Source organism: Rhinoderma darwinii, unplaced genomic scaffold, assembly GCF_050947455.1.
Source record: "Rhinoderma darwinii isolate aRhiDar2 unplaced genomic scaffold, aRhiDar2.hap1 Scaffold_4276, whole genome shotgun sequence".
In the NCBI taxonomy this organism is placed as follows: Eukaryota; Metazoa; Chordata; class Amphibia; order Anura; family Rhinodermatidae; genus Rhinoderma; species Rhinoderma darwinii.
The window spans coordinates 81,959-98,412 of record NW_027463803.1 but is presented as its reverse complement, the minus strand read 5'-3'; the positions used below and the strand labels follow the sequence as shown (position 1 = coordinate 98,412).

The window sequence follows — 16,454 nt, the reverse complement described above, 5'->3', positions numbered from 1 at the left end:
AACTATTTGCATGAATTACACTCATCATAAAGAACGTATTATAACAGAGCAGATACAGCGCATACACATATATCATATAGAGGAGATACAGAACACACTCAGTTATATCATATAGAGGAGATACAGCGCACACAGATATATCATATAGAGGAGATACAGCACACACTCAGATATATCATATAGAGGAGATACAGCGCACACTCAGTTATATCATATAGAGGAGATACAGCGCACACTCAGTTATATCATATAGAGGAGATACAGAACACACTCAGTTATATCATATAGAGGAGATACAGAACACACTCAGTTATATCATATAGAGGAGATACAGAACACACTCAGATATATCATATAGAGGAGATACAGCGCATACACATATATCATATAGAGGAGATACAGAGCACACTCAGTTATATCATATAGAGGAGATACAGAGCACACAGATATATCATATAGAGGAGATACAGCGCACACTCAGTTATATCATATAGAGGAGATACAGCGCACACAGTTATATCATATAGAGGAGATACAGCGCACACTCAGTTATATCATATAGAGGAGATACAGCGCACACAGTTATATCATATAGAGGAGATACAGAACACACTCCGTTATATCATATAGAGGAGATACAGCGCACACAGATATATCATATAGAGGAGATACAGCACACACTCAGTTATATCATATAGAGGAGATACAGCGCATACACATATATCATATAGAGGAGATACAGAGCACACTCAGTTATATCATATAGAGGAGATACAGCGCATACAGATATATCATATAGAGGAGATACAGCACACACTCAGTTATATCATATAGAGGAGATACAGAACACACTCAGTTATATCATATAGAGGAGATACAGCGCACACTCAGTTATATCATATAGAGGAGATACAGCGCACACTCAGTTATATCATATAGAGGAGATACAGCGCACACTCAGTTATATCATATAGAGGAGATACAGCGCACACAGATATATCATATAGAGGAGATACAGCGCACACTCAGTTATATCATATAGAGGAGATACAGCGCACACTCAGATATATCATATAGAGGAGATACAGAACACACTCAGTTATATCATATAGAGGAGATACAGAACACACTCAGTTATATCATATAGAGGAGATACAGAACACTCAGTTATATCATATAGAGGAGATACAGCGCACACTCAGTTATATCATATAGAGGAGATACAGCGCACACTCAGTTATATCATATAGAGGAGATACAGAACACACTCAGTTATATCATATAGAGGAGATACAGCGCATACACATATATCATATAGAGGAGATACAGCGCACACTCAGTTATATCATATAGAGGAGATACAGAACACACTCAGTTATATCATATAGAGGAGATACAGAGCACACTCAGTTATATCATATAGAGGAGATACAGCGCACACTCAGTTATATCATATAGAGGAGATACAGCGCACACTCAGTTATATCATATAGAGGAGATACAGCGCACACTCAGTTATATCATATAGAGGAGATACAGCGCACACTCAGTTATATCATATAGAGGAGATACAGCGCACACTCAGATATATCATATAGAGGAGATACAGCGCACACTCAGTTATATCATATAGAGGAGATACAGCGCACACTCAGTTATATCATATAGAGGAGATACAGCGCACACTCAGATATATCATATAGAGGAGATACAGCGCACACTCAGTTATATCATATAGAGGAGATACAGCGCACACTCAGTTATATCATATAGAGGAGATACAGAACACACTCCGTTATATCATATAGAGGAGATACAGCGCACACTCCGTTATATCATATAGAGGAGATACAGCGCACACTCAGTTATATCATATAGAGGAGATACAGAACACACTCAGTTATATCATATAGAGGAGATACAGAACACACTCAGTTATATCATATAGAGGAGATACAGCGCATACAGATATATCATATAGAGGAGATACAGCACACACTCAGTTATATCATATAGAGCAGATACAGCGCATACACATATATCATATAGAGGAGATACAGCGCACACTCAGTTATATCATATAGAGGAGATACAGAACACACTCAGTTATATCATATAGAGGAGATACAGAACACACTCAGTTATATCATATAGAGGAGATACAGAACACACTCAGTTATATCATATAGAGGAGATACAGAGCATACACATATATCATATAGAGGAGATACAGCGCACACTCAGTTATATCATATAGAGGAGATACAGAACACACTCAGTTATATCATATAGAGGAGATACAGCGCACACTCAGTTATATCATATAGAGGAGATACAGAGCATACACATATATCATATAGAGGAGATACAGCGCACACTCAGTTATATCATATAGAGGAGATACAGAACACACTCAGTTATATCATATAGAGGAGATACAGCGCACACTCAGTTATATCATATAGAGGAGATACAGCGCACACTCAGTTATATCATATAGAGGAGATACAGCGCACACAGATATATCATATAGAGGAGATACAGAGCACACTCAGTTATATCATATAGAGCAGATACAGAACACACAGATATATCATATAGAGGAGATACAGCGCACACTCCGTTATATCATATAGAGGAGATACAGAACACACTCAGATATATCATATAGAGGAGATACAGCGCACACAGATATATCATATAGAGGAGATACAGAGCACACTCAGTTATATCATATAGAGCAGATACAGAACACACAGATATATCATATAGAGGAGATACAGCGCACACTCCGTTATATCATATAGAGGAGATACAGAACACACTCAGTTATATCATATAGAGGAGATACAGCGCACACTCAGTTATATCATATAGAGGAGATACAGCGCACACAGATATATCATATAGAGGAGATACAGCGCACACTCAGTTATATCATATAGAGGAGATACAGCGCACACTCAGTTATATCATATAGAGGAGATACAGCGCACACTCAGTTATATCATATAGAGGAGATACAGCGCACACTCAGTTATATCATATAGAGGAGATACAGAGCACACTCAGTTATATCATATAGAGGAGATACAGAACACACTCAGTTATATCATATAGAGGGGATACAGCACACTCAGTTATATCATATAGAGGAGATACAGCGCACACTCAGTTATATCATATAGAGGAGATACAGCGCACACTCAGTTATATCATATAGAGGAGATACAGCGCACACAGATATATCATATAGAGGAGATACAGAGCACACTCAGTTATATCATATAGAGGAGATACAGAACACACTCCGTTATATCATATAGAGGAGATACAGAGCACACTCAGTTATATCATATAGAGGAGATACAGCGCACACAGATATATCATATAGAGGAGATACAGAACACTCCGTTATATCATATAGAGGAGATACAGAGCACACTCAGTTATATCATATAGAGGAGATACAGAACACTCCGTTATATCATATAGAGGAGATACAGCGCACACTCAGATATATCATATAGAGGAGATACAGAACACTCCGTTATATCATATAGAGGAGATACAGAGCACACTCAGTTATATCATATAGAGGAGATACAGCACACACTCAGTTATATCATATAGAGGAGATACAGCGCACACTCAGTTATATCATATAGAGGAGATACAGCGCACACTCAGTTATATCATATAGAGGAGATACAGCGCACACAGATATATCATATAGAGGAGATACAGAACACTCCGTTATATCATATAGAGGAGATACAGAGCACACTCAGTTATATCATATAGAGGAGATACAGAACACTCCGTTATATCATATAGAGGAGATACAGCGCACACTCAGATATATCATATAGAGGAGATACAGAACACTCCGTTATATCATATAGAGGAGATACAGAGCACACTCAGTTATATCATATAGAGGAGATACAGCGCACACTCAGTTATATCATATAGAGGAGATACAGCGCACACTCAGTTATATCATATAGAGGAGATACAGCGCACACTCAGTTATATCATATAGAGGAGATACAGCGCACACAGATATATCATATAGAGGAGATACAGAACACTCCGTTATATCATATAGAGGAGATACAGAACACACTCAGTTATATCATATAGAGGAGATACAGCGCACACTCAGTTATATCATATAGAGGAGATACAGCGCACACTCAGTTATATCATATAGAGGAGATACAGCGCACACTCAGTTATATCATATAGAGGAGATACAGAACACACTCAGTTATATCATATAGAGGAGATACAGAGCACACTCCGTTATATCATATAGAGGAGATACAGCGCACACAGTTATATCATATAGAGGAGATACAGCGCACACTCAGTTATATCATATAGAGGAGATACAGAACACACTCAGTTATATCATATAGAGGAGATACAGAACACACTCAGTTATATCATATAGAGGAGATACAGAACACACTCAGTTATATCATATAGAGGAGATACAGAACACACTCAGTTATATCATATAGAGGAGATACAGCGCATACACATATATCATATAGAGGAGATACAGCGCACACTCAGTTATATCATATAGAGGAGATACAGAGCACACTCAGTTATATCATATAGAGGAGATACAGAACACACTCAGTTATATCATATAGAGGAGATACAGAACACACTCAGTTATATCATATAGAGGAGATACAGAACACACTCAGTTATATCATATAGAGGAGATACAGCGCATACACATATATCATATAGAGGAGATACAGCGCACACTCAGTTATATCATATAGAGGAGATACAGAGCACACTCAGTTATATCATATAGAGGAGATACAGCGCACACTCAGTTATATCATATAGAGGAGATACAGAACACACTCAGTTATATCATATAGAGGAGATACAGAACACACTCAGTTATATCATATAGAGGAGATACAGAACACACTCAGTTATATCATATAGAGGAGATACAGCGCACACTCAGTTATATCATATAGAGGAGATACAGCGCACACAGTTATATCATATAGAGGAGATACAGCGCACACTCAGTTATATCATATAGAGGAGATACAGAACACACTCAGTTATATCATATAGAGGAGATACAGAACACACTCAGTTATATCATATAGAGGTGATACAGCGCACACTCCGTTATATCATATAGAGGAGATACAGAGCACACTCGGTTATATCATATAGAGGAGATACAGAACACACTCAGTTATATCATATAGAGGAGATACAGCGCACACTCAGTTATATCATATAGAGGAGATACAGCGCACACAGATATATCATATAGAGGAGATACAGCGCACACTCAGTTATATCATATAGAGGAGATACAGAGCACACTCAGTTATATCATATAGAGGAGATACAGAACACACTCAGTTATATCATATAGAGGAGATACAGAGCACACTCAGTTATATCATATAGAGGAGATACAGAGCACACTCAGTTATATCATATAGAGGAGATACAGAGCACACTCGGTTATATCATATAGAGGAGATACAGAACACACTCAGTTATATCATATAGAGGAGATACAGCGCACACTCAGTTATATCATATAGAGGAGATACAGCGCACACAGATATATCATATAGAGGAGATACAGCGCACACTCAGTTATATCATATAGAGGAGATACAGAGCACACTCAGTTATATCATATAGAGGAGATACAGCGCACACTCAGTTATATCATATAGAGGAGATACAGAACACACTCAGTTATATCATATAGAGGAGATACAGCGCACACAGATATATCATATAGAGGAGATACAGCGCACACTCAGTTATATCATATAGAGGAGATACAGAACACACTCAGTTATATCATATAGAGGAGATACAGCGCACACTCAGTTATATCATATAGAGGAGATACAGCGCACACTCAGTTATATCATATAGAGGAGATACAGAGCACACTCAGTTATATCATATAGAGGAGATACAGCGCACACTCAGTTATATCATATAGAGGAGATACAGCGCACACAGATATATCATATAGAGGAGATACAGCGCACACTCAGTTATATCATATAGAGGAGATACAGCGCACACAGATATATCATATAGAGGAGATACAGAGCACACTCAGTTATATCATATAGAGGAGATACAGAACACACTCAGTTATATCATATAGAGGAGATACAGCGCACACTCAGTTATATCATATAGAGGAGATACAGCGCATACACATATATCATATAGAGGAGATACAGCGCACACTCAGTTATATCATATAGAGGAGATACAGCGCACACTCAGTTATATCATATAGAGGAGATACAGCGCACACTCAGTTATATCATATAGAGGAGATACAGCGCACACTCAGTTATATCATATAGAGGAGATACAGAACACACTCAGTTATATCATATAGAGGAGATACAGAGCACACTCAGTTATATCATATAGAGGAGATACAGAACACACTCAGTTATATCATATAGAGGAGATACAGCGCACACTCAGTTATATCATATAGAGGAGATACAGCGCACACTCAGTTATATCATATAGAGGAGATACAGCGCACACTCAGTTATATCATATAGAGGAGATACAGCGCACACAGATATATCATATAGAGGAGATACAGCGCACACTCAGTTATATCATATAGAGGAGATACAGCGCACACTCAGATATATCATATAGAGGAGATACAGAACACACTCAGTTATATCATATAGAGGAGATACAGAGCACACTCAGTTATATCATATAGAGGAGATACAGCGCACACTCAGTTATATCATATAGAGGAGATACAGAACACACTCAGTTATATCATATAGAGGAGATACAGAACACTCAGTTATATCATATAGAGGAGATACAGCGCACACTCAGTTATATCATATAGAGGAGATACAGCGCACACTCAGTTATATCATATAGAGGAGATACAGCGCACACTCAGTTATATCATATAGAGCAGATACAGAACACACTCCGTTATATCATATAGAGGAGATACAGAACACACTCCGTTATATCATATAGAGGAGATACAGAACACACTCAGTTATATCATATAGAGGAGATACAGAACACACTCCGTTATATCATATAGAGGAGATACAGCGCACACTCAGTTATATCATATAGAGGAGATACAGCGCACACTCAGTTATATCATATAGAGCAGATACAGAACACACTCAGTTATATCATATAGAGGAGATACAGAGCACACTCAGTTATATCATATAGAGGAGATACAGCGCACACTCAGTTATATCATATAGAGGAGATACAGAACACACTCAGTTATATCATATAGAGGAGATACAGCGCACACTCAGTTATATCATATAGAGGAGATACAGCGCATACACATATATCATATAGAGGAGATACAGCGCACACTCAGTTATATCATATAGAGGAGATACAGCGCACACTCAGTTATATCATATAGAGGAGATACAGAACACACTCAGTTATATCATATAGAGGAGATACAGCGCACACTCCGTTATATCATATAGAGGAGATACAGCGCACACTCAGTTATATCATATAGAGGAGATACAGAACACACTCAGTTATATCATATAGAGGAGATACAGAACACACTCAGTTATATCATATAGAGGAGATACAGAGCATACAGATATATCATATAGAGGAGATACAGCGCACACTCAGTTATATCATATAGAGGAGATACAGAGCACACTCAGTTATATCATATAGAGGAGATACAGCGCACACTCAGTTATATCATATAGAGGAGATACAGCGCATACACATATATCATATAGAGGAGATACAGCGCACACTCAGTTATATCATATAGAGGAGATACAGCGCACACTCAGTTATATCATATAGAGGAGATACAGAACACACTCAGTTATATCATATAGAGGAGATACAGAGCATACAGATATATCATATAGAGGAGATACAGAGCACACTCCGTTATATCATATAGAGGAGATACAGCGCACACTCAGTTATATCATATAGAGGAGATACAGAACACACTCAGTTATATCATATAGAGGAGATACAGAGCATACAGATATATCATATAGAGGAGATATAGAGCACACTCAGTTATATCATATAGAGGAGATACAGAACACACTCCGTTATATCATATAGAGGAGATACAGAGCACACTCAGTTATATCATATAGAGGAGATACAGAACACACTCCGTTATATCATATAGAGGAGATACAGAGCACACTCAGTTATATCATATAGAGGAGATACAGAACACACTCAGTTATATCATATAGAGGAGATACAGCGCACACAGATATATCATATAGAGGAGATACAGCGCACACTCAGTTATATCATATAGAGGAGATACAGCGCACACTCCGTTATATCATATAGAGGAGATACAGAACACACTCAGTTATATCATATAGAGGAGATACAGAGCACACTCAGTTATATCATATAGAGGAGATACAGCGCACACTCAGTTATATCATATAGAGGAGATACAGCGCACACTCAGTTATATCATATAGAGGAGATACAGAACACACTCAGTTATATCATATAGAGGAGATACAGAGCACACTCAGTTATATCATATAGAGGAGATACAGAACACACTCAGTTATATCATATAGAGGAGATACAGCGCACACTCAGTTATATCATATAGAGGAGATACAGCGCACACTCAGTTATATCATATAGAGGAGATACAGCGCACACTCAGTTATATCATATAGAGGAGATACAGAACACTCAGTTATATCATATAGAGGAGATACAGCGCACACTCAGTTATATCATATAGAGGAGATACAGCGCACACTCAGTTATATCATATAGAGGAGATACAGAGCACACTCAGTTATATCATATAGAGGAGATACAGCGCACACTCAGTTATATCATATAGAGGAGATACAGAACACACTCAGTTATATCATATAGAGGAGATACAGAACACACTCAGTTATATCATATAGAGGAGATACAGCGCACACAGTTATATCATATAGAGGAGATACAGAACACACTCAGTTATATCATATAGAGGAGATACAGAACACACTCAGTTATATCATATAGAGGAGATACAGCGCACACAGTTATATCACATAGAGGAGATACAGCGCACACTCAGTTATATCATATAGAGGAGATACAGCGCACACTCAGTTATATCATATAGAGGAGATACAGCGCACACTCAGTTATATCATATAGAGGAGATACAGAACACACTCAGTTATATCATATAGAGGAGATACAGCGCACACTCAGTTATATCATATAGAGGAGATACAGAGCACACTCAGTTATATCATATAGAGGAGATACAGAACACACTCAGTTATATCATATAGAGCAGATACAGCGCACACTCAGTTATATCATATAGAGGAGATACAGCGCACACTCAGTTATATCATATAGAGCAGATACAGAACACACAGATATATCATATAGAGGAGATACAGCGCACACAGATATATCATATAGAGGTGATACAGCGCACACTCAGTTATATCATATAGAGGAGATACAGCGCACACTCAGTTATATCATATAGAGGAGATACAGCGCACACAGATATATCATATAGAGGAGATACAGCGCACACTCAGTTATATCATATAGAGGAGATACAGAGCACACTCAGTTATATCATATAAAACACACTCAGTTATATCATATAGAGGAGATACAGCGCACACTCAGTTATATCATATAGAGGAGATACAGAACACACTCCGTTATATCATATAGAGGAGATACAGAACACACTCAGTTATATCATATAGAGGAGATACAGAACACACTCCGTTATATCATATAGAGCAGATACAGAACACACAGATATATCATATAGAGGAGATACAGCGCACACTCAGTTATATCATATAGAGGAGATACAGAGCACACTCAGTTATATCATATAGAGGAGATACAGAGCACACTCAGTTATATCATATAGAGGAGATACAGAACACACTCAGTTATATCATATAGAGGAGATACAGAACACTCAGTTATATCATATAGAGGAGATACAGCGCACACTCAGTTATATCATATAGAGGAGATACAGCGCACACTCAGTTATATCATATAGAGGAGATACAGAACACACTCAGTTATATCATATAGAGGAGATACAGAACACTCAGTTATATCATATAGAGGAGATACAGCGCACACAGATATATCATATAGAGGAGATACAGAACACTCAGTTATATCATATAGAGGAGATACAGAACACACTCAGTTATATCATATAGAGGAGATACAGCGCACACTCAGTTATATCATATAGAGGAGATACAGAACACACTCAGTTATATCATATAGAGGAGATACAGCGCACACTCAGTTATATCATATAGAGGAGATACAGAACACACTCCGTTATATCATATAGAGGAGATACAGCGCACACAGATATATCATATAGAGGAGATACAGCGCATACACATATATCATATAGAGGAGATACAGCGCACACTCAGTTATATCATATAGAGGAGATACAGCGCACACTCCGTTATATCATATAGAGGAGATACAGAGCATACAGATATATCATATAGAGGAGATACAGCGCACACTCAGTTATATCATATAGAGGAGATACAGCGCACACAGATATATCATATAGAGGAGATACAGCGCACACTCAGTTATATCATATAGAGGAGATACAGAGCACACTCAGTTATATCATATAGAGGAGATACAGAACACACTCCGTTATATCATATAGAGGAGATACAGCGCACACTCAGTTATATCATATAGAGGAGATACAGAGCACACTCCGTTATATCATATAGAGGAGATACAGAGCACACTCCGTTATATCATATAGAGGAGATACAGCGCACACTCAGTTATATCATATAGAGGAGATACAGCACACACTCAGTTATATCATATAGAGCAGATACAGAACACACAGATATATCATATAGAGGAGATACAGCGCACACTCAGTTATATCATATAGAGGAGATACAGCGCACACTCAGTTATATCATATAGAGGAGATACAGAGCACACTCCGTTATATCATATAGAGGAGATACAGAACACACTCCGTTATATCATATAGAGGAGATACAGCGCACACTCAGTTATATCATATAGAGGAGATACAGAGCACACTCCGTTATATCATATAGAGGAGATACAGAGCACACTCCGTTATATCATATAGAGGAGATACAGCGCACACTCAGTTATATCATATAGAGGAGATACAGCACACACTCAGTTATATCATATAGAGCAGATACAGAACACACAGATATATCATATAGAGGAGATACAGCGCACACTCAGTTATATCATATAGAGGAGATACAGAGCACACTCAGTTATATCATATAGAGGAGATACAGAACACACTCAGTTATATCATATAGAGGAGATACAGAGCACACTCAGTTATATCATATAGAGGAGATACAGCGCACACTCAGTTATATCATATAGAGGAGATACAGCGCACACTCAGTTATATCATATAGAGGAGATACAGCGCACACTCAGTTATATCATATAGAGGAGATACAGAACACACTCAGTTATATCATATAGAGGGGATACAGAACACACTCAGTTATATCATATAGAGGAGATACAGCGCACACTCAGTTATATCATATAGAGGAGATACAGCGCACACTCAGTTATATCATATAGAGGAGATACAGCGCACACTCAGTTATATCATATAGAGGACACTTTTCGTGCTCCCTGTGCAGGTGATCAGATTTGGGATGTCTTTTTCTCACCTCTGTTTGCTGTTCTGGGAGTTTCATATTGTCAAATATTCGGAACACGATGCGGAACAGGTCATGCCACCAATGGTTTTCAAAGGTGTGCCCATAACTTTTCATAATCTCAAACATGACGGTGAGGCCTCTGCAAAGTATTTAAGAAAAGTAAAGACGCCTAAAGAGACAGTGCTGAGCGCTGCATGAAGAGAAAGCTTACAGCGGAGACACGACTCTGGGATTACTGCTCATCCCCCTCCACGACATGCACGATATGAAGGTCTGGACCACACAAGGGACAACTTCTGTAAGATTACTGGTCATTAACTTCCCTCACAACCAAACCATTGTGCCAAAACTGCACTTGTTCCCAGTAGCCGATTCCTCGGGAAGCAGAGATGGAGGCGGCTTATGGCCGCGGGGGCTCCCTCTGGAGAGATAATGGTCACAGCCGAGAGTCCCTCTCTGAATCGCGGTTCTGTTTGGGCTAAAGAGTTTTGTTTGTTTTTTTCACACTGACCCTGCTGCATATATCCCCGTCCTCCACTCCTGTGCAAATCATGAGGGAGAAGGAGCAAGATATTGGGGTTCACTGGCGACATTCATGCCGGGGTTTCTGGTTTGGTTTAGGGATAGAACCCCTTAGCCCTAAGAAGCCGTCACATATTACCTTGTTCGTACATCCAGTTTACATCTGTTGATGATGCAGGAAAGCTCAAATAGAATAGGAAACCAGCCACGAACCCAGACCCTGTCCCCGGGGGCCACATTCATGTCATCGCTGGTGTACTCCCTCAGTGCCTGCAACAGATCAAGTCCCAATCATCATTAACTGGATGAGGTTCTTGGCAGACTGACCAGAACGACGTACAGAAATGATCTACGAATTCAATGATAGGAATGCTGGGTATAAGTGGGCGGCCGGCGTGAGGGGGAGAACGACAGACCACCACCCACCTGAGGCTTCTCCGAGACATACTTTGCACAATAACGGATGAGTCTAATGGCCTCCATGCTGGTGTCTGGGAAAGCTGAGTTACAGGCAAACTCTGACAGGCATTTAACAGCATCCTGGAAAGAGTCAATGGCTGCCGGGAAATGGTGCTGGAACACGTTGGCTGAGGAGAGAGAAGCGGTTACCAGTCACGGCCGTGCTGCAGATCTGGATCTATACAAGACGAGCGCTCGCTCTACTCACTGACGATGTGGCTCACGGTCTGGAAGGTCAGCTCCACCAGGTTTCCATTCGTGTCAGAAGCCGCCTGATAAAAAACTGCAAATATGTTTTTCCATCCAGAGCGGATGTTGCCAGCCTGCATGTTCACCATCTGTGCCAGGCAGCGGATCACCATGTCCCGTATAGTGGGAGACCTAGAAGACGAGGAGAGTAAAGATTCCACCTACAGCACCGCCGCCGCCGTCTCAATGACGCACCTTAAGCCATTACCTGTTTTTCTTCATAATGTGCTCAAAAGGACGCAAGAAATCCTTCTGGAAGCGAAAATTGGCCAGCTCGTCCTTCTCTAGAAACTTCATGGATAACTGTCTGAGAGAATCCACAGCAAATATGGCCACATCTTCATTAGGGTTACAGCCGACCTGTCAGAGGGACACAACATGGAGCTCACCTGAGACTATTCACTGGAGTCCAACAAACCGGCACCCATAATATAATGGAAAAGGTTCCACAAATCCCATCAAGTTCTCCACTCCGTGTATGTAAACAATATGGCGTCACCAGGTATCATGTGGCTGCAACCTCCGAGACCATTGGATCTGAGCACTCAACACTATCGCCGACTCCAGACGCTCACACAGCGACATTGGGGTTACATGAGGTCTAGTGAGGTCAAATGAGGTCTAGTGAGGTCAAATGAGGTCTAGTGAGGTCAAATGAGGTCTAGTGAGGTCAAATGAGGTCTAGTGAGGTCAAATGAGGTCTAGTGAGGTCAAATGAGGTCTAGTGAGGTCAAATGAGGTCTAGTGAGGTCAAATGAGGTCTAGTGAGGTCAAATGAGGTCTAGTGAGGTCAAATGAGGTCTAGTGAGGTCAAATGAGGTCTAGTGAGGTCAAATGAGGTCTAGTGAGGTCTAGTGAGGTCTAGTGAGGTCAAATGAGGTCTAGTGAGGTCAAATGAGGTCTAGTGAGGTCAAATGAGGTCTAGTGAGGTCTAGTGAGGTCAAATGAGGTCTAGTGAGGTCAAATGAGGTCTAGTGAGGTCAAATGAGGTCTAGTGAGGTCAAATGAGGTCTAGTGAGGTCTAGTGAGGTCAAATGAGGTCTAGTGAGGTCAAATGAGGTCTAGTGAGGTCTAGTGAGGTCACATGAGGTCACATGCTCCAGATGCTCACACAGCGACATTCGGGTCACATGAGGTCTAGTGAGGTCACATGAGGTCTAGTGAGGTCACATGAGGTCTAGTGAGGTCACATGAGGTCTAGTGAGGTCACATGAGGTCTAGTGAGGTCACATGAGGTCCATTGAGGTCACATGAGGTCTAGTGAGGTCTAGGGGGGTCACGTGAGGTCTAGTGAGGTCTAGTGAGGTCACGTGAGGTCTAGTGAGGTCACATGAGGTCTAGTGAGGTCACATGAGGTCTAGTGAGGTCACATGAGGTCTAGTGAGGTCACATGAGGTCTAGTGAGGTCACATGAGGTCTAGTGAGGTCACATGAGGTCTAGTGAGGTCACATGAGGTCTAGTGAGGTCACATGAGGTCTAGTGAGGTCACATGAGGTCTAGTGAGGTCACATGAGGTCTAGTGAGGTCACATGAGGTCTAGTGAGGTCACATGAGGTCTAGTGAGGTCACATGAGGTCTAGTGAGGTCACATGAGGTCTAGTGAGGTCACATGAGGTCTAGTGAGGTCACATGAGGTCACATGAGGTCTAGTGAGGTCACATGAGGTCTAGTGAGGTCACATGAGGTCTAGTGAGGTCACATGAGGTCTAGTGAGGTCACATGAGGTCTAGTGAGGTCACATGAGGTCTAGTGAGGTCACATGAGGTCTAGTGAGGTCACATGAGGTCTAGTGAGGTCACATGCTCCTGATGCTCACACAGCGACATTCGGGTTACATGAGGTCTAGTGAGGTCACATGAGGTCACATGAGGTCACATGAGGTCACATGAGGTCACATGAGGTCACATGAGGTCACATGAGGTCACATGAGGTCACATGAGGTCACATGAGGTCTAGTGAGGTCACATGAGGTCTAGTGAGGTCACATGAGGTCTAGTGAGGTCACATGAGGTCTTGTGAGGTCACATGAGGTCTTGTGAGGTCACATGAGGTCTTGTGAGGTCACATGCTCCAGACGCTCACACAGCGACATTCGGGTTACATGAGGTCTAGTGAGGTCACATGAGGTCTAGTGAGGTCACATGAGGTCTAGTGAGGTCTAGTGAGGTCACGTGAGGTCACATGGTCTAGTGAGGTCACATGGTCTAGTGAGGTCACATGGTCTAGTGAGGTCACATGGTCTAGTGAGGTCACATGGTCTAGTGAGGTCACATGAGGTCTAGTGAGGTCACATGAGGTCTAGTGAGGTCACATGAGGTCTAGTGAGGTCACATGAGGTCTAGTGAGGTCACATGCTCCAGACGCTCACACAGCGACATTGGGGTTACATGAGGTCACATGCTCCAGAAACTCACACAGCGACATTGGGGTTACATGAGGTCACATGCTCCAGATGCACGTGCCGCCATATTGCTTAAATACGGTGGATCAAAATCATCATACACTAGAAGGGGCTTTTTCGTTAAACATTCAGGGGGGGGGGGGGACTTTAAAAATCACTTTCAGGAGACCACACGACTGACCACAACACTGAATAAAGTCTTTGAGAGACAGAGCAGGAGGTTTAGAGCTCGTCCCTCTCTTCTCCTCGGGTTTATTGGGGGACATAGCACCATTGGGTAGAGGCCGCCTCTAGTAGACAGACAGGACAGTGTTGACTATGAAGAATTGTATTTGTGTCCCCAAGATAAGAATAATGAAGATTTCATAGGAGACAAAGAACGAGTCGCATGAGAGTGGGAAGAAAACAAAATGACCCCCCCCCCCCACAGGATTAAAGGGCAAATGATCCTTTATCCACTGGTTTAGTGATCGCTGTTAGATCAGCCCGACTGCTGGGATCCGTGGCCACCATTCTCCCACAACCCCGCTGCCAAGAGGCATTGAATGGAGCACAGGACGTGCGTCAAAGCCATTGGCTCCTATTGACTGCAGGCGGGGTGGGGAGCGCGCTCATTGTTTGCCTCCTCACTGACTGGAAGGTCCTAGGTAAGACCGCAGGAGGAAGCCCGGACCTGGCTTATATCTTCATAAAGCAAGCGCAGAACGGATACTGAAAAGTGAGAGGACGGGGTCCACCAGCCATAGCCATAACCCCCTCCTCCCCCATAACACCAAAAGGTTCACAGAGCAGCAACTAAGAGTCACCTTGTTGAAATGTTCGCCAATCACTTGCCATATCCGTGACCACTGCAGCCGGATGCGGTTCATGTTGTAGTAGGAGATCTCCACGATCTTCTGCAGGCTGAACATGCGAGGCTGGTGGACGGAGGCCAGTTCATCCAGAGACACCGCACACAACCAGCGCACAAAGTCAACTGGAAAAGAAAGCGCAGGAGGGAAGTGACCGC

General features: G+C 41.2%; 1 protein-coding gene across 3 annotated transcripts in view; it reads right to left on the bottom strand.

The window, feature by feature from the left end:
* The window catches only part of LOC142710703 (brefeldin A-inhibited guanine nucleotide-exchange protein 2-like), a 40,233-nt gene that overhangs the window by 5,304 nt on the left and 18,475 nt on the right, over positions 1–16,454 (bottom strand). For all 3 annotated transcript variants that reach the window (XM_075848570.1, XM_075848571.1, XM_075848572.1), the window contains exons 21-26: positions 16,252–16,421; positions 13,252–13,403; positions 13,003–13,175; positions 12,762–12,922; positions 12,475–12,605; positions 11,823–11,952 (exon numbers count right to left, since the gene is read on the bottom strand). In XM_075848570.1, coding sequence (XP_075704685.1) covers positions 11,823–11,952; positions 12,475–12,605; positions 12,762–12,922; positions 13,003–13,175; positions 13,252–13,403; positions 16,252–16,421 — 917 coding nt within the window. The remainder of the gene's footprint in view (positions 1–11,822; positions 11,953–12,474; positions 12,606–12,761; positions 12,923–13,002; positions 13,176–13,251; positions 13,404–16,251; positions 16,422–16,454) is intronic.